This window comes from Lampris incognitus, chromosome 19, assembly GCF_029633865.1.
Source record: "Lampris incognitus isolate fLamInc1 chromosome 19, fLamInc1.hap2, whole genome shotgun sequence".
Classification (NCBI taxonomy): Eukaryota; Metazoa; Chordata; class Actinopteri; order Lampriformes; family Lampridae; genus Lampris; species Lampris incognitus.
The window spans coordinates 37,971,383-37,996,637 of NC_079229.1; the positions used below are offsets into that span (position 1 = coordinate 37,971,383).

Below are 25,255 nucleotides of genomic sequence, written 5' to 3' on the forward strand. Positions count from 1 at the left end.
ATAGACACACACACACACACACACACACGGCGGGTGTGAGGTAGTGGTAGATGTGTAAGGCATCTAATCTCAACACAACATCTGCTGTAGATGCTGTCGGTCCTGCAGTTCTGTCTGTCTGACAAGCTGTGGCTCACATCAGCTATCATGTCAATTATCACACAACTCATCACACACAAAAAGATGCACACACAAAAAGATCCACACACACACATACACACAAAACACATGCACACACAAAACCACACACACACACAAAACCATGCACACATGCACAAAAGCACGCTCACACACACACAAAAGCATGCACACACACATGCACAAAACCATGCACACACATGCCCATAAGCATGCGCAAAACCATACACACACAGACACACGTGTATTTTCCTGTGTAAGTGTGTTTGTGTCTGCCTGTGTCATCAGGTTGACACCAAAGCTGCCATTTTAGCCAGCTAATCCCTTCTTAATCCCTAATGTTAGCAGCTAGCCTGCCGCTAACACCAATTAGCCTAGTGCTGCCCCACCCGCTTCCAGCTGATAGCTAACATAGCACGCTAATTAACAAAATCCCTCATTAAAGGAGGGATAAGCAGAATGGAAACAACATCAATATGACAACTGTTGACAGGACCACTGTCTTCATGGCTACTGCTTCCTGCAGCGAAGGGACGAGGTCTGTCCCTGTGTGAGTGTCAGAGGTGGATGTGTTGTAAGGACAGCGAAGGGACGAGGTCTGTCCCTGTGTGAGTGTCAGAGGTGGATGTGCTGTAAGGGCAGCGAAGGGACGAGGTCTGTCCCTGTGTGAGTGTCAGAGGTGCATGTGCTGTAAGGACAGCGAAGGGACGAGGTCTGTACCTGTGTGAGTGTCAGAGGTGGATGTGCTGTAAGGGCAGCGAAGGGACGAGGTCTGTCCCTGTGTGAGTTGTTAAGTTTGTTGTTAACTTTTGTTGGTGCCTATAATACAGTTAATATGGTAGTCTGTTTTGTTAGTCACTTCTACCGCAGTCTTTACGGTAACCCTCCTGTTAGGAGGAAGGCGCGCTGCTAGTGAAAGGCACTTGCTGCAATGTTTGGTATGCTGAGGACACTTACTGTTGAGAGCGCAAATAAAGTTCAGTTAAATAAGTACACTTGTCTTATTTGAAACTAACATTGGTAGCAGAGGATGGTTGCCTCGAATGACTTCAGACAGCCTCCTGGATTTGATGAAAAGAAGCCGTATGAAAACTAGAAAAATGAAGTGGAAATATGGAGACGGGTGACGAACTTGGACAAGAAAAAGCAAGCGTCGGCTGTGGCTCTATCGTTGACAGGTAGAACGAGGGATACTGCTTTAGGAATAAATGTGGATGATCTAAATAAGGATGATGGAATGACCACTTTGATTGGGGAACTTGACAAGGTTTTTTTGAGAGAAGAGAAGGACCGGGCTTACGAAGCCTATTCTGAGTTTGATCGAATATCGAGGGAAAATGGCGTCTCGATGGTGGACTTTATTGTTGATTTTGAACAGAAATACAACAGGATCCGTAAATTCGAGATGGTTCTGCCCGACGCTGTTTTGGCGTTTAAACTACTGGATACAGCAGGTCTTGATGTGAAAGACAAGCAACTGGCATTGACTGCATGTGGTAAGCACACTTTTGATGATATGAAGTCAGCACTGAAACGTATATTCGGAGAAAAACATGAGCAGAAGGCGGGAGCCATTAACGTGAGTCAGGATGCAGCCTACTACACAGATCAAAGAAAACCGCACCCATGAGCCCAAAGTGTGCAAGCTAGAGGACCACTCGCAGGCACAAATCCACTTGATAAGTACGGAAGATGAACAAAGTGTGGGATTTGTCAAAGCACATTCCACTGGGTGAAAGATTGCCCACATAAGAAAGAACACGTAAAGATAACAGAAGAAAATAAATGCACAGAAGAACCTGATGAGTGTAATATAACGCTGTTTTCTAAGGAATCAGATATGGAAATATTCATGGTTGAGGCTCTGGGATCAGCTGTCATTGACACGACGTGCACAAGGACTGTCTGTGGTGAAAAATGGCTGAATAACTATGTAGGGGGACTAAATGAGAAAGAAGTACAGAAAATAGTTAACACAGAGAGTAGCAAGCCTTTCAAGTTTGGGGATGGGCGAGTTGTACATTTGACAAAAAAGGTCAAGATACCAGCCAAGATAGGAGAAACAAAATGCTGCATAGAAAGAGAAGTGGTCCCATCTGACATCCCTTTACTGCTGAGTAAAACGTAGCTAAAGAGAGCAGGAGCTGTGCTGAACTTGGAGAACGATACAGCAATAATGTTTCAGCAACCGATAGCTCCGGAGATGACCTCCTCAGGACACTACTGTCTGAACATAATGGATAATGAGTCCCCATGCAATACATATGAGAATGTGGTCCTGGCCATCACAGAGAATATGACTAAGGAACAAAAACACAAAGCTTTACTGAAACTTCACAAGCAATTCAGACATGCATCAGTTGACAAACTGAAGAAGCTGCTGATAAATGCTGGAAACACTGATGATGAGAGCACTGCTATTCTAGAAGAGATAGTAGGAAAATGTGAGATATGTCTTAAGTACAGCAAGCCTAAACCCAACCCTGCTGTTGGTCTGCCTATGGCCTCCCGATACAATGAGACTGTGGCAGTAGATTTACATGAGCTAGAACCGAATGTGTGGTACCTGCACATTATCGATCACTTCACACGCTTCAGTGCGGGTGGCATTGTGACCTCAAAGAAACCAAGTGTGATAGTGAAATGCTTTGTACATTCCTGGATCAGTGTCCATGGTCCACCAGAGCATCTCTTCAGCGACAATAGCGGCGAGTTCAACAATGAGGAAATAAGAGACATGGCAGAGAACTTCAACATCGAGATAAAGACAACTGCTGGCTATAGTCCATGGAGCAATGGCTTGCTGGAACGCCATAACCAAACGCTCACAGAGATAATACTGAAGGTAATATTTGACAACGGAGTTGACTGGAAAACTGCACTGGATTGGGCACTCATGGCAAAGAACACAATGCAGAACGTACATGGCTTCAGCCCACATCCGCTGGTGTTTGGACAGAATCCGAATCTTCCCTCTGTGTTAGTGGATCAGCCACCTGCTTTGGAGGGAACTACTATGAGTGCATGGGTGGGACAGCACATAACAGCATTACATGCAGTAAGGAAAGCTTTCACAGAGGCAGAGTGCTCAGAGAGAATCAGAAGAGCTCTACGAAAGCAACTTCGTCAAACAGATGAGAAGTATGAAACTGGGGACAAGGTGTTCTACAAAAGGACAGACTGTGTTGAGTGGAAAGGTCCTGGAGTCGTGATAGGACAAGATGGGGTGGTGATCTTTGTACGCCATGGTGGGACCTATGTCAGGGTTCATCATTCTAGGTTGCAGAAGGTTGATAAGAGTGAAGTAGGTGCTAGTGAGGGTCTAGAGCACCCTGGGGAGAATGTTACTGAGGGCAATATGAATGTACCTGTTACTGATAGTGATGTGGATGTTAACAATGACAGTGGGAACATACCTGGTACTGATTGTGACATACTAGATGTTGATATGAACAATGACAGTGAGGCTGGGGGTGTTACAGACAATGATACAGATGTCACCGAGGGTAACGATCATAAGGATAATCAACAGACAGGCATAAGGGTAGGAGCCTCCCTAGGGCTGAAAACAGGTCAAACAGTCAGCTTTGTGGATAATGTAACCGGTGCGTCTCACAGAGCTAAAGTGATGGGACGAGCAGGAAAGGCAACAGGAAATAACAGAAACTGGTACAACCTACAGTACTTAGAACCATCTGACATCGCTGGTACTATGGGGTCAGCTGATCTTACTAAGGTAGGCAATCTTCAGGTTAATCCACTGGATAGTGTAGAACTATGCTCTGATATGCAGGAACATTATGTATTAGTCACAGATGGTGTTTCATTTGATAAGGCTAAACTAGATGAAATCAGTAGCTGGAAGAATGATGGGGTGTTTGAGGAGGTAAGAGATATGGGTCAAAGGCATGTGTCCACTAGATGGGTGTGTACACTGAAAGAAACCCCTGATGGCATAATACCCAAAGCGCGTCTTGTGGCTAGGGGTTTTGAAGAATTCAACACTAAAGATCTACAGAAGGACTCACCTACATGCTCATCAGAGTCCCTCAGACTACTCATGTCAGCTCTATGTCAGAATAAGTGGCATCAAATAACTTACCCAGAACAAAAGGATTCATCGTATTCTGTGGTCAGCTACAAAGGAACAGCTGGCAGACTGTCTGACCAAAAAGGGAGCCACTTCCCTGGTATTACTTAAGGCACTGAATAATGGACAATGAAAGCTAGATGACTGAGTCTGACTGTTGATAACTGAGCATTTGTTTTGTTTTCCTGAAATATTATCCTTGCAGTTTTTGTTTTTAAAAAAGAGGGGAGATTGTTAAGTTTGTTGTTAACTTTTGTTGGTGCCTATAATACAGTTAATACGGTAGCCTGTTTTGTTAGTCACATCTAATGCAGTCTTTACGGTAACCCTCCTGTTAGGAGGAAGGCGCGCTGCTAGTGAAAGGCACTTGTTGAAATGTTTGGTAGGCTGTGGCCACTTGCTGTAGAGCGCAAATAAAGTTCAGTTAAATAAGTACAGTTGTCTTATTTGAAACTAACATGAGTGTCAGAGGTGGATGTGCTGTAAGGACAGCAAAGGGACGAGGTTTGTCCCTGTGTGAGTGTCAGAGGTGGATATGCTGCAAGGACAGCGAAGGGACGAGGTCTGTACCTGTGTGAGTGTCAGAGGTGGATGTGTTGTAAGGACAGCGAAGGGACGAGGTCTGTCCCTGTGTGAGTGTCAGAGGTGGATATGCTGCAAGGACAGCGAAGGGATGAGGTCTGTACCTGTGTGAGTGTCAGAGGTGGATGTGCTGTAAGGACAGCGAAGGGACGAGGTCTGTCCCTGTGTGAGTGTCAAAGGTGCATGTGCTGTAAGGGCAGTGCAGGGAGGGGATATGGAGGTGCAGGGGGAGTGTAATGGAGCAGGAAGACAGAAAGCAACACGCTAAGAGAGTTTAATTTTACAAAACTATGACAAATCTTCTTTACATAAACACTGACCTACTTTCAAATACCTTTACGAAGGTCAATGTCACGTGTGGATTACCTGAAACTGAATTAGATATATTATAATATGTTTTAATAAGTTGTGTGTTTGGGTGTAGTGAAAACACCTGTACATGCACCTCCATCATCTCTCTCACTCGTCCTCCGTCCTCGTCCTCCGTATTTACATCTCTCTGTCTCTCTGTTTGTCTCTATCTCTCTCTGTCTCTCTCTCGCTGATTCTCTCTCTCATTGAGTCTCTGTGTGTGTGTCTCTCTCTCTCTCGTTGTTTCTATCGCTCTCTCTGTCTCTCTCTCATTGATTCTCTGTCTCTCTCTGTCCCTCTCACTCTCTGTCTCTATCTCATTGTCTCTCTCTCTCTCTGAGTGGAAGTGCAAGTGAGTGAATGGAGTAACAGCATTTTTTTGCTTCGGAGTGAGTGAAAATTCTATGCTTTCTCTTTATCTGTTCTGTGTTTATTTTCGTGTTTAGTTTGTTGTTATTAGGTGGTGGTGGTGAAGTTTTGGGATTAGTTTGGTAGTGCGGTAGGCAGCTGGCCACTATGCCCGTTGTCAGTAGTTGTGCAGAGCTGGAGAAGCTGACACACCGACATGCGGTTAAAATATTACCGAGGGTTGGCTGTTGGGTGGAGGAGGCCAGCAATGCTGTTGGAGAGGTTGTCGGTTTTGAAAGTGTAAAGTGTGCTTCTCACATTCATTCATTCATTCATTCATCTTCAGCCGCTTCTCCGGGGCCGGGTCGTGATGGCAGCAAGCTAAGTAGGGCACTCCAGATGCCCCTCTCCCCAGCAACGCCCTCAGCTCCTCCTGGGGAATTCCAAGGAGTTCCCAGGCCATATTGGACGTGTAGTCGCTCCAGCAAGTTCTGGGTCTACCTGGGGTCTCCTCCCAGTTGGCCGTGCCCGGTGAGCCCCCAAAGGAAGGCGCCCAGGTGGCATCCTAATCAGATGCCCGAACCATCTCAACTGGCTCGTTTTGATGCAAAGGAGCAGCGGCTCTACTCCAAGCTCCCTCCGGATGTCTGAGCTCCTCACCCTATCTCTAAGGCTGAGCCCAGACACCCTACGGAGGAAACTCATTTCAGCCGTTTGTATCTGTGATCTCACCCTTTCGGTCACTACCCAAAGCTCATAACCATAGGTGAGGGTTGGAACGAAGATTGACTGGTAAATTGAGAGCTTTGCCTTCCGGCTCAGCTCCCTCTTCACCACAACGGTCCGGTACAACGTCTACATTACTGCGGATGCTGCACCAATCCACCTGTCAATCTCCCACTCCATCCTACCCTCACTTGTGAATAAGACCCCGAGATACTTGAACTCCTTCACTTGAGGCAACAACTCATCCCCAACCTGGAGGGAGCAATCCACCATTTTCCAGTAGAGAATCATGGTCTCAGATTTGGAGGTGCTGACTCTCATCCCGGCCATGTCACACTCAGCTGCAAACTGCCCCAGTGCGCTGGATGTCGCATTCTGATGAAGCCAATAAAACCACATCATCTGCAAAGAGCAGAGATTCAATTCTGAGGTTCCCAAAATGGACACACTCCTCACCTTGGCTGTGCCTTGAGATCCTGTCCATGAATATCACAAACAGAATCGGAGACAAGGGACAACCTTGGCGGAGTCCGACACCCACCAGAAACTTCTTGTTCATGCTTCTCAAATGAACAAAGCTATAGTCATTTTTCTAGACAATGTGGCCAAAGTTGAGAAGGTTGTTGAAAATGGTATTGTACTTTCACCCCTGTTCTGAACCAAGCAAAGAAGATAATGATTTCAAATGCACCACCATTTATTAAAAATGAAGTGTTGGCCATGGAGCTGTCAAGCTTCGGGCAGCTGGTGTCTCCCATTAAATTGGTTCTGCTGGGGTCCAAGTCACCAAAGCTAAGACATGGTGTGTGTCACAGAAGACAGGTCTTTATGATCCTCAAATTGGCATGGGTGACTTGACTTTTACTTTCAAAGTTGACGGTTTTAGTTACAATGTGTTTGCAACTTCTGAAACGACGAAATGCTGCAGTTGCGGGGCAGAAGGACATTTAGTTCAGTCTTGCCCTGAGGCCAGAAAGCAGGCCAGCTCAAGCCCACCTGAAGCACTGCAGCCTGCGGCCGAGCCTGACTTGCCCAGTGCGCAGCAGTCTGCAGAGAAGGTAGAGGAGACCAAGGCAGACATACAGGACAGGGAGCAGATTGTGAAACAGGATCAAGCCAAGAGTAGAAATGAAGTCGATAATGCCCAGACCCGAGAGAAATCAGAAAAACCCAAGCTGACAGAGGAAAAGAAATGTAACAAAGATAAAAAAGCAGCGGTCAGAGTGTGGAAAGGGTGGTCAGTGATGAACTGATAAAGGAAAACATGTCTACAGAGGAGAATGGTCTAACAATTAAATGCAGTAAAAGGAAACTCATCGGCAAAGAACAGGGTGCGGCTAAGGCTAAGAAAGTGTTAGATGATTCATCTGATGAGGAATATGACTGGACACCATCACAAGAGGATGAAACCATTTTTTATCCGCTTGAGAAAATAAAGACATTTCTAAGGGAAACTACAAGACAAAGGGCGGTTCAAACTGAAAAGTTTTTCCGTGACTTGAGAGCTTTTGTCAGGTCTGTGACACAGCTGAGGAAGGAAGAGGGGGTTTTTAGTGACCAAGTTGTAGAGACAATTTTTGTTGTAGAGACAATTTCTTTCTTTTCCATGGGTGATTTAAAAATAGGTTCTTTAAATATAAATGGAGCAAGGAGGGATGTGAAAAGAGCTTCTCTTTCAAACTAGCAGAAATGAAAAAGTAAGATGTGGTTTTTATACAAGAAACTCACAGTGTCACTGAGAAGGAAAGTAACTGGAAGAAGGAGCGGCGTGGGGAAGTAATTCTAAGCCATAAATTAGCTAACAGTGGTGGAGTAGCTGTGCTTTTTTCAAAGAGTTTCAGTCCCTGTTATTTTGAGGTAGAAGAAATAATGTCTGGTCATATTCTAAAAGTCATAGTACAATATGAAGGTGTGAAAAAGATTTGTGTGAATGTTTATGCTCCAGTTTCGGGCATTGAGAGAATGAGACTGTTAAACATTTTATATGGTGTAATTCACAATTGGACTGATGCTTTTTTGTTGCTGGGAGGGGATTTTAATTGCGCTGAAAATGCCAAACTAGACAGGAATCATCTAGAACCTCATCCCGCTTCATCTGCCAAACCTTAGCGGTTAATTGAAACCTATGACCTAAAAGATGTTTGGAGAGGTTTTAACAGGAATGACAGGCAGTACACCTGGGGTCACTCCAAAGACAATTTGTTATCCTTGGCCAGACTTGATCGGTTTTTATTGTTTTAAGCATCATTTTGTATTTTTAAAATATATCAAATAGTTCCTGTTGGTTTTTCTGACTATCACCCTGTTCAGTGCTCATTTTACATTCAAAATATTAAGGTTAACAGTTAACAGTGCATACTGGCATTTTAATACTGGCCTATTAAATAAATCTTGTAGAGTTGAATTTTTATGGGCTTTGAATTTTTATGGGCTTCACTTAGCAGAAGCAAATCTACGTTTTCTTCAGTGCAGCAATGGTGGGATATTGGAAAGTCAGATAAAACAATTTTTTCGGCAGTATACTCGCAATGTCACCAAGCACATTACCAGGTCTTTTAAAGAGCTATAGATTGAAGTAGTATAATTACAGACTTTTGTGGATTCTGCTGGAAATCAAGGGTTAAATCTAAAAAGGCTGCCTTAGCCAGCCTGTTGCTGCATTACAGCACAGGGAGCTCTAGTCCGCTCACGTTTCATGAATGTATCTCAAATGGATGCCCAATCACAGTTTTTCTCAAGTTTGGAGCAAAAGAATGGTCAGAGGAAGATCATTCACATAATGGAAAACCCTGAGATCCCCAGATATGCCACCTTCTTCTACGAAGAGCTCTTTAAAAGTGAATATGTGGAGGATTTAGAATGGCTGGATCTTTTTATGTTGGGCTAACTCAGGTACATGCAGATACTAATGCGATGCTGGATGCAGAACTGTCTCTGAATGAACTGTATACTGCTCTCATGAGTCTGGGAAATAGAAAAGCACCTGGCATTGATGGACTGCCTGTTGAATTTATACATCTTTTTGGTCAGTGGTTGGTGAAGATCTGTTGGAGGTGCTTCGTGAGAGTTTGAATAAAGGACAACTACCACTGAGCTGAAGAAGGGCAGTTATCACTTTGCTGCTGAAAAAGGGAGATATACAAGATCTGAGGAACTGGAGACCTGTATCTCTGCTGTGTGGGGACGATAAAATCCTCTCCAAAGTTTTAGCCTCTAGACTTAAGAGAGGTGATGAGTAAGGTCATTCACATTGACCAGACTTACTGTGTGCCCGGCAGGTTAATAGTGATAATATCACTCTAATTGGGCATGTTTCGGAAATCTCTAGCTCTTTGGGTATAGATACTGGTCTCATTTCCATAGACCAGGACCAGACCAGTATCTGTGGCAGATGCTAAATGCTTTTGGGTTCAGCCCAGGTTTCATAGCCAAGATCCAGTATACTAAAAATTAATGATAGTTTGGCCGCACCTTTTAATGTACAGAGGGGAGTACATCGGGGATGCTCTCTTTCTGGGATGCTGTATTCCCTGTCCATCAAGCCTTTTCTTTACAAACTCAGAAAAGAACTCTCAGTTTTGATTTTCCAGGGTGTACTTCAGCTGTTAAAATTTCAGCATACGCAGATGATGTTATGGTAAAAATTAACAAACAAAGAAATATCGACGTTTTTGAGGGGAATGTAGATCTTTTTAATAAAATTTCCTCTGCTAAGGTAAACTGGAAAAAAAGTGAAGCTGTGACGGTTGGAAAAAGGCCACTAGATAATTTAGTTCTACCAGGAGAGCTAACTTGGAAAAAAGAGAATGATAAAGTACTTCGGAGCATTTTTATGTGACGGATCTGTGCTAGAAAAGAACTGGGGGAATACTTAAGAAAAAAACAGAAGGCCAGCTTAAAAAGTGGAAATGGCTCTTGCTAGTAAGCATGTCTTACAGAGGGAGGACACTTGTTATTAACAATCTAGCGTCCTCTTCATTAAGGTAAAGATTAGCTTGCATGGATCCCCCTTCAAACTTGCTTTCACGAATTAAAGCTGTTTTGGTTGATTTCTTTTGGGATAAATTGCATTGGATTTCTCAGGCTGTCCGTTTTCTTCCAAAGGAGGAATGAGGACAAGGATTTATACATTTGGCCAGTAGAGGTGCTGCTTTCTGCCTTCTGTTTATCCAGAAGCTGTTATTTGGCCCAAAACACTTGGTGTGGAGACCACTGGCACACACAGTTTTGCAGCAGTTTAGTGGTCTAGGACTGCATGACTCACTTTTTTCTCATGGATCTAAAGACTCTGAAGTTCCACACTTCGCAACTTTTCTACTGTGGCGTTTTCACAGTGTGGAAAGTGATGGTGAAAGAGAGGAAAGTGCAAAGTGACTCCTTATACTAGTTGTTGAGGGAGCCTGTGGTGCATGGAGGATGTTTGGATACCCCCTGCTGGACAGGATTATCAGTTACAGAAGTGTTCTGCAGAGCAGGGATTCTAACCCTTGGATCGGTAGTGAACACTGCTGGACCTGACTTGGACAATGCAGCTGCTCTAGTGGCTGTTCGGGGAGTGTGATCTGTGAGGATCATCAACAAGCTGCTTCAACACTGGAAACGCTGTCTGACGGGACAGGAAACCCTCCTGTTAAATGAATACAGCAATGGTTTGATCGTGCCTAAAACAGATCCTTTTCCTTGTTTAAGTATTCGTCCCAGTGTTGATGACTGTGCTGGATCTTTTTTCTATGAGAAAAGTCATACTTTTCTAAAGTTAGAAGAGGTAAAAGGGAAAACTTTATATGGAATGATGGTTAAGGGTCTAAACAATCGTGTTGACACAAATTGGCGAGGTCATTTGTGCTTGGGAGTTGATGTCACACCTGCTTGGAGAGGTTTATAAAAACCGCATTAACAAGAAGGTTACTGACTTACAGTGGAGAGTTTTATATGGGGTGGTAGCAGTTAATGCTTTTCTTTTATTAGTCAAAGTGTGAGTGATAAATGTCTTTTTTGTCCTTACAAAGAAATGATTTACAATGTTAAAATGTCACAATTACAATGTTACATAATTGTAAGCACAAAGAGGAAGATTTGACGACTCAGCTGAAATTGATTCAAAATGATTGTTTACTAGGATGGTGAAAGCCAGGCTAATGATTGAGTTTATTACAATGAAAGCTGTAGCTCAGTTCAGTATCATCTGGGCTCGTGGTAGTGTGTTGTGCTCTATAAAAGAAAACAAACTTATTTTTTCTGTGCAGTTGATGTGATTTATTTATTTTTGAGTACTTATTTGTTTGTGTCTTGAAGATGGTTGTATTATTTAGTAAATGGCTTGTTGGTTGATTGATGGAATAAAAAGTTACTTTTAAAAATCAAAATCTGTCTCTCTGAATCAATCTTGGGTTCTGTGATCGAAGTTGAACTCTTTTTGTGCATGTTCATGTAAAGGAGTGACTATGTTTGATGATGTCGTTGTTCATTGTTAAAGTTTGTTTTCTTGTTAAATAAAGAGCTGTTGTAAATTCAATTCAAATTCTCTCTCTCTGTCTTTCTGTCTCACTCTGTGCATGCTAGGAGTCGGTGTGTGAGTGTTTGGTGAGAGCGACCTGCTATTAGTAAGTTTGATTTATTCATCAATTTTTATTGTAGGTTTTTTTTGTCTTTAAGGCTGATGGTTTCAGATTAAATGTTTATTGGCTGTGGGCTATATTTGCTGTACTTTGCGTTTCTTATTATTATTGGGGTTTTTTTGTGTGTGTGTGTGTGTGTGTGTGTGTGTGTGTGTATGTGTGGGCAAAAGGGATAGAGAGGGGAAGCGTCTATCCGCCATGGACTGTGGGTTCAGCCCCGATCCATCTATTCCGGTACAGGCAGTTCTCACAGCATTGTAAGATTGTGACAGATGTACTCTTAGCCGCCCCCCCCACCCCGGTTCAGGGGTGGTCGTTCCCTCTTCACATAGATGGCCTCTTTGACAGCCCGTTCAAACCAGTGTTCCTCCCTGTCAAGGATGTGCACATCGGATGTGGCCGCTGGTCTGTAAATGGGTGAAGACTGCGGAATCTTGGTCTGACATGTTAGCTCTCCTGTGTTGTGCCATCCTCTTGGCACAACACAGGTTAAGAGGGAATGACCATCTCTGAACCGAGGGGAGGGGGCTAAGAGTACATCTGTCTCCATCTTACAATGTTGTGATTGCAAACATTCCCAAATCCTCTGTGAATAGTACACATGGCCATTGTAACTCTAGTTAATGGTCACACCCATATTTGCATATGAAACTGGTTGTTGGTTTGGGTCATTGTTTATAAGGGTGGGGGTACCTGCAGTCACTGTATTGTTTATAAGGGTGGGGGTACCTGCAGTCACTGTATTGTTTATAAGGGTGGGGACACCTGCAGCGACTGTATTGTTTATAAGGGTGGGGATATCTGCAGTCAGTTGAGACTGAAGAGGTCACTTCGTTGAGTGATGAAATGTTTCTGTCAATAAACATTGTGTCCAGATGAACTGATTCAACCTTTTTTGATTTTCTTACCTGGATTACTGAGCATGCATCAAGATATTCCGAATTGAAACTTTTGGAAAATCTGTGAAAGTACCTAAGTATTTTCCAGATACAGGAACATTTATTAAAAGCTTGTTGACTTTGCAGAAAGTATAAGAGCCACTTTATTTTGTCAGTGTATTCTTACAATGAATTATATTCTTACAATGAGTGTGTTCTCTGCATGTAAGCCATCCTATTGGAGGTCCCTGTACAAACCCCCATAGAGAAACGCACTGTGGATCTACAGTGGAGGGTGGTACATGGGGCTGTGGCTACGAACAGACGTGGCACACATTGACCCTAGGGCAGGGAGTCACTGCTCTTTCTGTAATGATGAAGAAACTCTACAGCACTTCTGGCTCAGATGTCCCAGGTTGGGCTCTCTTTTCCCTGTCCTGCAGCAGCGGCTCAGAGGTTTAGGAGAGGTTTTGGAAGACAGCCTGTTTGTCTTTGGTGTGAGGTACACGGCAGCACAGTGCAGACGTGTCACCTTGGTTAATTTTCTGATAGGTTAGGCAAAAATGAGCGTTTGGCTCAACAGAAAAAATAAAATGAAAGTCACGGGGTCCGCAGATGCTATATTCATGTTCAGGGGTCTAGTGGCTGCTCGGCTGAAAACTGAGTTCATATATTACAAAATGAGTTCAAACGTGGAAGAATTTGTTTCTGTTTGGGGACATGGAGATGTTCTGTGCTCTGTAGAAAACCAACTACTACTTCTTAATTCCTGAAAAACCGAAGGTGTGTATCTTTGTTTTTACCGTGTATGGGGACTGTTGTGTTTCAGCATGTATATGAGTATCTGTGCTATTTTATTTAACTAGAAATGAAAAATTGAACCATTAAAGAATTGGCTAAAAGTCAAAAGGTTGCGTCCGGGTAGCGTAGCAGTCTATTCTGTTGCCTACAAAAACGGGGATCACCAGTTTGAATCCCCGTGTTACCTTCGGCTTGATCAGGCGTCCCTACAGACACAATTGGCCGGATGTGGGCATGTGTCCTGGTCACTGCACTAGTGCCTCCTCTGGTCAGCTGGGGCCCCTGTTTGGGGGAGAGGGGGAACTTGGGGGGAATAGCGTGATCCTCCCTTGTGCTACATCCCCCTGGTGAAACTCCTCATTGTCAGGTGAAAAGAAGCAGCTGGTGACTCTACATGTATCGGCGGAGGCATGTGGTAGGTCTGCAGCCCTCCCTGGATCAGCAGAGAGGGTGGAGCAGCGACCAGGATGGCTCAGAAGAGGGGGGTAATTCGCAAAGTACAATTGAGATCTCAGTCCTTTCCTGTTACCACCGGTGTTCCCCAGGGCTCTGTATTGGGACCCCTCCTATTCATTATTTACCTACTACCTCTTGGCCACATTTTCAGGAAATTTGGCATTCAATTTCACTGCTACGTCGATGACACCCACCTCTATCTATCCACCAAGTCTACCTCCACTCTTCTGCCCACTTCCCTTTCTGACTGCTTACTAGAAATTAAATCCTGGTTTTCATACCACCCCCTCAAACTTAATAGTGATAAAACTGAGGTCCTCCTAGTTGGCACTAAATCTACTTTGGCCAATACTGATAGTTTTTCTCTGACTATTTACAATTCTATAGTTCCCCCACTGCCTCAGGTTAAGAGTCTGGGTGTCATCTTGGACAGCACATTATCTTTGAAGCCCACATCAACAATGTTACTTGGTCTGCATACTTTCACCTACGCAATATTAATCGTCTTCACCCGTCACTTACACCTAACAGCACCGCCATACTCACTCACACCCTGGTACATCCCGTATTGACTACTGTAATTCTGTCCTCTTTGGTCTTCCCCTCAACTGTCTTCATAAGCTTCAATTGCTCCAGAATTCAGCTGCCCGTATCAGCACCAGAACTCCTTCCATAGATCATATCACTTCTGTTCTTCAGCAACTCCACTGGCTCCCTGTTAAATACCGTATTGACTTCAAGATCCTGCTTCTCACCTTTAAGGTCCTTAATAACCTAGCTCCTTCATATCTTTCTGAACTCCTTCATATCCACACGCTCTCTCACACTCTGATCCTCTTCTGCTCTCCAACTCACTACACCATCGGCCTGCTTGGCTACCATGGGGTCTAGAGCCTTCAGTCGTTCTGCCCCCCGCCTTGACTACCACGGGGTCTAGAGCCTTCAGTTGTTCTGCCCCCCGCCTATGGAACTCTCTCCCACAAGACTTTTGCAACATTGACTCTCTTTCAACCTTCAAATCCCATCTCAAAACACACCTTTTCAAACTGGCATATTCAGTCTGATCTAGGCTTCATTGAGTTTTGTCCAGATGATGATTTTATACTTATCTGTTGTATTAACTTTTTATTGTCTACTCTGCTTTGTTTTGATTTTATGCTGTCTGATACAGTGCTGCTCGTTTTTTACTGTGTTCTGTAAGGTGCCCTCAAGTGCTTTGAGAGGCGTGCACAAATAAAATGCATTATTATTATTATTATTAATTGGGGAGAAAAAGTGAGAAAACACCAAAAAAAGAAAAAAGAAAGTCAAAAGGTATCTCTCTCTCTCTCTCTCTCTCTCTCTCTCTATCAGCTCAGTATCCGAGTGTGTGTCCAGCAGAATGCGTCTCCATTAAAGTCCAGTCTCTGTTCAGCTGAATACTTCATACACAGTAAATATTCATAAAGTCGACTGGGGTGGTTTTTTAACAAGTCAATATTTCATAAAGGTGTTTACTCACAGAGGAGAGTCAACATCTATACCCAAAGAATAAATCTTTAACAGGCAAGAAGATGGATTGGCAAAATAAAATCTACATTTTTGACATATGAAAGTTCTTTTCCTGTACAAACATACGGGGATAGGTGTATATTTTCCTGTACAAACGTGTAGGATAGGTGTATATTTTCCAACATGAATACTTGAGAAAGAATTGATGGACACAATATTTGATACTCGACGTACAGGTGTGAAAATGCAAGACAGGTTATCAATTAAACAAGATTTAGGATGTTTCCATTGACAAGACAGTACTCTGTGTATGTGTGTGTGTGTGTGTGTGTGTGTGTGTGTTAAGTCCCAGGGGGCCCTTGGTTAGTTCCTAGACTGTAAATCATTAATAGACTTCATCAGTCTATGGCTGCAAGCTCAGGACAGAGAGTGAGCAAGAGAGACAGTTGGACAGACAGAGATAAGGGAGAGAGAGTCAGAGTTGATGGAGAGAATAGAGAAGAAAAATCAGATACCGAGAGATGGATAGGGAGAAAAGAACAACCAGTTTTAGTCTATTAAACATGAAAAGAAAACTGGCAGGAGTGTGTGTGTGGTGTGTGTGTGTGTGTTCTCTTGGACCGCCACCTTGTCCTGGTGGAGAAGCTTGCATATACCAATGATCCCAAGAGCTATACCGCCCAGAGCTTGGCTCCCGGTAAGGGTCACCTAAGACGGACAAGTCAAGGAGGAGGTTTCAGAAGAAGCATGATCAAAGAAAGACCTCAATGGTGGAACTGGAGGAAGATGTCCCCAGGTCACAGCGACAGTGAGGGCAGATGAAGGCTGTAACAGAGGGTGGTCCCCAATTGTCTTGGTTCTCGGTGCCATTGGACTCTGGCCACTCCCTGCCAAGGACTGTGCGGTGGCTGCAGGCACATCAGTCTCTCCATGTAAAAATCTGTCACGTGCAGGCATCCTCCCACAAGGATCAACTCATAAACATCCTGGCTCAAAGCCCTGTGTTAATCAGGAAGAGGTGATGGGGGCTGGACAGTGAAGTGTGGCAGCCCCTAGCCACAACCTGGCACACAGGCGATGGGTGTATGATCTGTCGCTAAGCCCTAAGACTGAGGCAGAGGGGCTTCTCGGCTCCTGCACTCACAATTGAGCAGCTCTATTTAGGATCTGCTCTGTTCACCTCAGTTGGGGAGGGGGCTAAAAAAGGTGCTTTAAACGTAGTCTGCCTCATATACCTCCTGTCTGGACCACCACATCCAGAGGGATTACCACCTAGCGGCCAGAAACAGAAACCCTCATGGACAATCAATCCAGCAACTGACCTGAATGGCGTACTGCCATCATCGCCAGAGAGCTTAGAAGATTCCGGGTTGATATTGTTGCACTCTCTGAAACGCTATTGGCAAACCAAGGGCAGCTGAAAGAGGAGAAGTGTGGTTACACTTTTTTCTGGAAAGGAAAAGCAGCTGATGAGCCGAGGATCCACAGTGTGGGCTTTGCCATCATTTGCCACCTTGCTGAGCTTCCTCTGGGCATCAATGAACGCCTGATGACAATACGACTCGCGCTTATAAATAACCAACGCATCACTGTCATCAGTGCATATGCTCCAACACCTGACTCACAGGATGAAGCAAAGGAGACCTTCTATGCCGACCTAGATAATGTTCTCACCAAACCTAGATAATGTTCTCACCACAGTCCCCAAGGAGGATAAGCTAATCCTGCTTGGAGATTTCAATGCCAAAGTGGGACAAAATAAAAACTTGTGGAGAGGCATAATTTGCAAGGAAGGAGCTGGAAACACAAACTCCAATGGTATTCTGCTGTTAACAACATGCACAGAACACAGTCTAACCATCACCAACACACTCTTCCACCAGAAGAGCAAATTTAAAATAACATGGAGGCACCCTCGTTCTAACATTTGGTACCTCATTGACTACATTATCGTCCCTCAAAATGACCGAAGCGAGGTACTAGCCACCAGAGTGATGATCAGTGCAGATGACTGCTGGACTGACTTAGCCACTCCACCCTGTCCATCCAATTTCACCGGAAAAGAAGGGTGCAGAAAAAGCAGAGCCGTCTAAAGCTCAACCTCAAAAGGCTTACTGATACCTCCTCTCATCAACAGTTCTAGGCCACGCTCAGTATATCAGTGCCCAAGCAGTATCCAGATGATATTGAAAGCCACTGGGATATGCTCAGGACTGCAATCACTGGCATCTGTAAAACCACTCTTGGACATAAGTTGAAGAACCACCAAGATTGGTTTGATGAGAATGACCTGGAAATGCAACGGTTAATCAACCTCAAGAGGCAAGCCTTCATCATTTGGCAGAATGACATCAATTGTCAAAATAAACGAGCTGTTCATGCAAGAGCAAAGTCAGCCATCCAAAGCCGGGTCAGGGAATTGAAGAACCAGTGGTGGACAAAGAAGGCCCTTGAGATCCAGCACCTTGCAGATGCTGGGGACACCGGAGACTTCTTCAATGCTACTAAAGAAATATTCGGTCCCAGCCACCTCCATCTAACCCCCCTCTGCTCCAAAGATGGTTACACACTGCTAACAGAAAATGAGCAGACTCTAGCCCTGAGAGAGATGCCCTCCAACAACTCCTTCAACAACCCAAAGAGGACGACATGGCAGCAACAACCAGTCTAAAAGAAATCCAGGATGCAATCAGGAAGATGAAAATCAACAAGGCTGCTGGTCCGGATGGAACACCGGCAGAAGTACTGAGGGCAGGCGGACCTACACTCCTCAGACATATTCATGCCCTGCTACTTAAAATATGGAAAAAAGAGGAAATCCCTGTGCAACTTAGGGATGCATTCTTTGTCTCTGCCTTTAAGAAAGGGACAAAGCTGAGTGCGGAAACTACCGTGGCATTTCCTTGCTTTCCACCACAGGGAAAGCCCTGGCTAGGGCTTTGGCCAACAGACTCCTCTCAATATCAGAGGAAATTCTGTCAGAATCCCAGAGCGGTTTTCATCCTAACAGAGGCACCATGGACATGATTTTTACTGCTCACCAACTCCAAGAAAAAGCCCAGGAACAGAATCAACCATTGTACATGGCCTTCATAGAGTTTACCAAAGGTTTTGATTCCATAAACCACCAGGCCCTCTGGCTAGTTCTGTCAAAAATAGGCTGCCCTGACAAATATATCAGAATACTACGACTACTACATGATAATATGTCAGCTAAAGTATTCAGCAGTTATGGAGACGAGACAGAGTCCTTCAAGGTCTGCACAGGAGTTAAACAAGGATCTGTCATTGCTCCAACCCTGTTCTCTGTCTTCAATGCCACCATCCTCCACCTCATGCTTCCCAGTCTGACTCAGGGAGTCAAAATCATGTACAGAACTGATGGGAATGTTGTGAACATTAAAAGATTCAGGGCTAAAGGTAAAACCACCACCACATCCATCATAATGCTGCAGTATGCCGATGACAACCCCTTAGTGTCCCTCATAGAAGAGGAACTACAGAGCATACTGGACGCCTTTGCAAAGGCATACAAGCAGCTTGGCCTGGCCATAAGCATAAAAAAGACCCATATACTCTACCAACCCCCACCCAACAGAAATATGCCTGCTCTTCCCCCATCCATCTCTGTAGACAACACCAGACTCGAAAACGTGGAACAGTTCCCATATTTTGGCAGCCTTCTCTCCCCCAAAGCCAACATTGATAATGAAATACACCATCGTCTCAGTTGCGCCAGCCGGGCCTTCTCAAGACTGAGTAAAAGGGTTTTTGAAAACTGTAACCTTAAGGCCAGAACAAAAATTCTAGTGTACAAAGTGGTAGTGCTGCATATCCTACTGTATGGGTCAGAAAACTGGACCACATATAGCAGCCACCTGAAGGCACTCAACGCATACCAAGAGTGATGCCTCAGGAAGATCTTAAGATCAGCTGGGAGGATAAGCACACCACACCAACTTCAGCATCCTCGAGGAGGCCAACATGCCTACTATAACTGCCACCATCGCACAACATCAGCTTAGATGGACTGGCCATGTCCTTGGCATATCTGACTCTCATCTACCAAAACAAGTCCTTTACTTTCAGCTTGTGACAGGACGCCGTGCCCCAGGAGGACAAAAGAAGTGATATAAAGATAACATCAAGTCCCACATCAACAGGTTTGGCATCGACCTTAACACCTGGGAACAAGCAGCCAAGATGTAACCCTGTCTTTCAGGCGGTGAGCCCCAGTAAGGTCTCTGCATTGTGTTAAAGTGATACTGACATCAAAATCTGAAAAGTCCTATTGATAGGCTATGTTCCGAGTTGGAATGTGACCACGGAGAAATTCAGTGGCCAAAACAGTGCGTCTGTGGCCACTCGAGAGAGATCTGTGATTGACTGTAGATGGTGTCCAATGACAAATTGTACCGGTGGATATGTAGACACCAGTCAGTTTGCATATAGGGTGTGTCTATAGCGAGATGATATAAAACCACGGAGAAGCCGTTCTTTCACCCCCTCCTGCTAGCTACTTGGCTCAAGTTTGTGCTATTTTGCTGAGACTTTATTATCGATCTTGCTACGACGTATTGCTATCTATCTATCTATCTAAATATCTATCATCTATCTATCTAACAGTTATTTGTATCACTGAATCCTCCTCCTCGAAACTGTAATCCTCGCAGAGTATCTCCCTCTCGCTCTCCGACATTTTTTGTAAATAACAATTGACGAGCGGTACCGAGCCCCACCCACCCAGGAAGACAGCAGCCAATAGCTTTGAATACTTAAAGCCACACCTATTTTCGGTTTTAAGTCAAACTCCCAATGTTAAAAAATGTGTTCAGAAAGGGCATGTCAGTCTTTCTTTAAGTGAAGTGTACCAGGGCCGGGAAGACAGAAAGGGAATAGGACTCCAAGTGGCGATTGAGGCAGAACAGATTACCCTCATTTATTGGCTTAAAAAGACAGAACAAAACTAATCTACGGTGGCTGCGGAGGACCAAAAAAACCTCAAGACTATGGCTGAGCATAACAGAAACATGCAGAAAAACACATGAACACCATCTGCTGGCAAACATATAACTCAATCCTTTACACCTACCCCCTCTTTGTTTGATGGCATCTCAGACGTCAGATATTAAAAGTCCACAATTCCCATAACTATAAGTCATTAAATCATAACTATATACAATAGTACTGGGGGGGGGCAGCAAATGTGTGAGTGAATGCTTGTCACTGTGTGAATGAGTGAATGTGAATGACTGAGTGGGTGCTTGTCACTCTTTGCCACTGGAACTCAGCTTCCTTTTGCTTCACTGCCATATCTTCTGGCCCCGATCAATCTTCTGCTGAGCTGATTCATGGTCCATGACTCTCAATTGATGGGACAGTCTTTTAGGTGGGTGCCTATCCCTAGGGGGGTTTCTCTGGACATTCACTGGTTCTGATGGTGGAACACCACTCAACTGAGGGGAGTAATTTTCCCTCCCCCTGTTCTCCTCTACTATCCTGCTCACACATTTCCTCTACCTGTTCCATGTCATGATCCTCCTCCCAATCCCTCTAAGTTTTCTCCATCTGACTCACTGACCGATGCCCTGGCCTCCTTATCAGTCTCTCCCCTTTCGCCTGTCTGCTCAGACCCCATTGGAAGAAACATGCACTGGGTGAGAAGGTTTCAATGGACCACCCTTTCTTTCTCCCCATTCTCTGACCAAACCACATATACTGGGACACCAGGCTGTTTCTTAAATATGACATAGGGCTGTGATTCCCACCTGTCCCCCAACTTCTGTCTGCTTTCAACTTGGCAAACTTTAATCAGGACTCGGTCCCCTGGTTCAAAGGTGTGGTTCTTTACACTGTGGTCAGTATAAACAGGGGGGCCTAGAGACTGGCAGTCTGTGAGGGTGCTGGGCACTACAACCATGACCTCCACTGTGCTGCTGAAAACAAGTGCACACTCAGAAAGGAATGAGTTACCAGAAAGGCCCAAACCACATCCTCAACCACTTCTTCACACTTTTGCCCATATTGCTCCAAAAAAAGTGGTTCCAGGATCGGCCTCTATGCCCACCTGAAGATCCACAAAGATCTAGAGAGAGCACAGTCATACTCAACCCCGAGTGTGTGTTTGTGCATGTGTACCTGACTGGAGCTCCTCTGCTCTGAGCAGGCTTCAGTAGGACGGTGACTGTGGAGTCGGTCTGATTCAGAGGATTCTCCTGTTCATAGGCTGGCATGAGAGGGGCTGAGAGAGAGAGAAAGACAGAGACAAAGACAGAGAAGAGAGAGAGAGAGAGAGAGAGAGAGAGAGAGAGAGAGAGAGAGAGAGAGAGAGAGAGAGAATTTAATTCAAAACCCCCTTTCATATCGTAATACAGTTCATCTTCCTTCACACAGAGGATGGAAAAACAAAGACAAAAGATGCGCTATTACAATCACAGACACACACACAAACACACCGTGTCACCCTATACTTGTGGGGACCCCTCACTGACTATATTCATTCCCTAGCCCTTAACCTTAACCATCCTAACTACATGCCTCACCTTAACCTAATCCTAATTCTAACCTTAACCCTAAACCCAAGCCCTGACCCTGAGATACACCTTAACCTTAACCTAATCCTAATTCTAACCTTAACCCTAAACCTAAGCCCTGAACCTGAGATACACCCTTTTCCTCACGGGGCCAGATAAAATGTCCCAACAAGGCAGGTGGTCTCAGGTTTTTCTATCCTGATGAGGACATTTGGTGTCTGTTAGAATATAAAATTTAGCACACACACACACACACACACACACACACCTGATATTTTGGTAGTGAACTGGGTTATAACTGGTGGGCCGAAGCCTTTGACGGTGTAGGCTTTTATTGTGAAGGAGTAGGTGGAGCCTGGGTACAGCCCTGTGAATACATGGCTCGTCTCATTGGCCGGTTTCACAACCTTCCCACTCTGATTGGACAAATCAAACTCTGTGTCGAAGGAACTCAAAGCCTTATAGGAGATCTGTAGAGAAACACAGTCATACATGAGCAAAACAGGAAACATAAACACTCAGTATATTTTGTTCTTCTACATCACTGTTCATTATCTTGTGTCTCATTTAATTAGCTTGTGTCTCATTACCTCCTTCTCAGTAGACGCTTAGCAAAAGTGATCAGGACACTGATTAAAGCTTTTAAAGATTTGAGTTGGGAGATTTCCTGTTCTCAGCTCCGGTCTATCTGTGTGTGTGTGTGTGTGTGTGTGTGTGTGTGTGTGTGTGTGTGTGTGTGTGTGTGTGTGTGTGTGTGTGTAAGAGAGAGGGAGGTACAGAAATCAATCAAATAGCAGAAACTCATAAATAAAAATCAGTATGTTCCTCTCCCCATAGGATGACCTCCTCTTCTCCATGAAACACACACACACACACACACACACACACACACACACACACACAGTGGTGTTCCCATGTGTATGACTGCAGAGCTCTGGGTGACAGGATGATGGATTGCAATGACAACTGGTTTGACTCCATTTAACTGTCCAGCTGTAAAGACCTCATCTGATTGGCTGACAGTGTTCTGCAGTCACCACTGGTGATGACCAACCACTAGAGAGCATTTTCATCCTGTAATGCAAGGTTTAGAGTTGACACACACACACACACACACACACACATATATATAAAATCCAGTCAGTCAAGTAAATCCTGTATGAGACAGTACAAGCCTGTCCCATGTCATAAGCAGTCAACAGCTGTCATTGATTGACAGCTGATGACTGCTTATGACATGGAGCATGAAACAGGCTTGTACTGTCTCATACAGGATTTACTTGACTCACTGGATTATTTTGCTCCTTATTTGTTGAGCACTTTCCCTACTGTTGAGTGTTTCTTTTAACAAAGTTTTATATATAGTTAGTTGAGCACTTGCAACACCATTGATGGTTTCGGGAAAAAACGCTGTCTATCTATCTATCTAGCTATATAGTATATATGTGTGTGTGTGTGTGTGTGTGTGTGTGTGTGTGCTGATACCTCATATTGTCTGATGATGCCATAGGTGTTTAAAGGTTCTCTCCAGCTTAAAGCGATGCTCTGTTCATAACTACTGCCCTGGACAGAATCCACTGGTACAGCCCCAGGAACTACAGACAGACAGACAAGACATTGATGCAGGAGTATTAGGTTTGTTGTAGAAATGGTTGGAGCATGTTCTATTTATAATTAATAATAATAATAAATTAAACTTATATGGGGCTTTTCTAACACTCAAAGTGGCTTTACAATAAACGGGGCGAAACAAGACGACATATAAACACAACACAGACATACAGGGGTGGATAGGAAGGGGGGAAGGAGAAGACATACAGGGGTGGATGGGAAGGGGGGAAGGAGAAGACATACAGGGGTGGATGGGAAGGGGGGAAGGGAGAAGACATACAGGGGTGGATGGGAAGGGGGGAAGGGAGAAGACATACAGGGGTGGATGGGAAGGGGGGAGGGAGAAGACATACGGGGGGGATGGGAAGGGGGGAGGGAGAAGACATACAAGGGTGAATGGGAAGGGGGGAGGGAGAAGACATACGGGGGGGATGGGAAGGGGGGAGGGAGAAGACATACAGGGGTGGATGGGAAGGGGGGAAGGAGAAGACATACAGGGGTGGATGGGAAGGGGGGAGGGAGAAGACATACAGGGGTGGATGGGAAGGGGGCAGGGAGAAGACATACAGGGGTGGATGGGAAGGGGGAAGGGAGAAGACATACAGTGGTGGATGGGAAGGGGGAAGGAGAAGACATACAGTGGTGGATGGGAAGGGGGAAGGGAGAAGACATACAGGGGTGGATGGGAAGGGGGAAGGGAGAAGACATACAGGGGTGGATGGGAAGGGGGGAAGGAGAAGACATACAGGGGTGGATGGGAAGGGGGAAGGAGAAGACATACAGGGGTGGATGGGAAGGGGGAAGGAGAAGACATACAGGGGTGGATAGGAAGGGGGAAGGGAGAAGACATACAGGGGTGGATGGGAAGGGGGGAAGGAGAAGACATACAGGGGTGGATAGGAAGGGGGAAGGAGAAGACATACAGTGGTGGATGGGAAGGGGGAAGGGAGAAGACATACAGGGGTGGATGGGAAGGGGGAAGGGAGAAGACATACAGGGGTGGATGGGAAGGGGGGAAGGAGAAGACATACAGGGGTGGATGGGAAGGGGGAAGGAGAAGACATACAGGGGTGGATGGGAAGGGGGAAGGAGAAGACATACAGGGGTGGATAGGAAGGGGGAAGGGAGAAGACATACAGGGGTGGATGGGAAGGGGGAAGGGAGAAGACATACAGGGGTGGATGGGAAGGGGGGAGGGAGAAGACATACAGGGGTGGATGGGAAGGGGGGAAGGAGAAGACATACAGTGGTGGATGGGAAGGGGGGAAGGAGAAGACATACAGGGGTGGATGGGAAGGGGGAAGGGAGAAGAAATACAGGGGTGGATGGGAAGGGGGAAGGGAGAAGACATACAGGGGTGGATGGGAAGGGGGGAAGGAGAAGACATACAGGGGTGGATGGGAAGGGGGGAGGGAGAAGACATACAGGGGGGATGAGAAGGGGGGAGGGAGAAGACATACAGGGGTGGATGGGAAGGGGGGAAGGAGAAGACATACAGTGGTGGATGGGAAGGGGGAAGGAGAAGACATACAGGGGTGGATGGGAAGGGGGGAGGGAGAAGACATACAGGGGTGGATGGGAAGGGGGGAAGGAGAAGACATACAGTGGTGGATGGGAAGGGGGAAGGGAGAA

The 25,255-nt window shown here is 45.1% G+C and overlaps 1 protein-coding gene across 3 annotated transcripts in view; it reads right to left on the reverse strand.

Moving 5' to 3' along the window:
• LOC130129970 (receptor-type tyrosine-protein phosphatase mu-like) overlaps positions 1 to 25,255 on the reverse strand; it is a 390,986-nt gene that overhangs the window by 150,186 nt on the left and 215,545 nt on the right. For all 3 annotated transcript variants that reach the window (XM_056299678.1, XM_056299677.1, XM_056299679.1), the window contains exons 12-14: positions 23,498 to 23,607; positions 22,281 to 22,482; positions 21,618 to 21,720 (exon numbers count right to left, since the gene is read on the reverse strand). In XM_056299678.1, the coding sequence (XP_056155653.1) occupies positions 21,618 to 21,720; positions 22,281 to 22,482; positions 23,498 to 23,607 (415 nt within the window). The remainder of the gene's footprint in view (positions 1 to 21,617; positions 21,721 to 22,280; positions 22,483 to 23,497; positions 23,608 to 25,255) is intronic.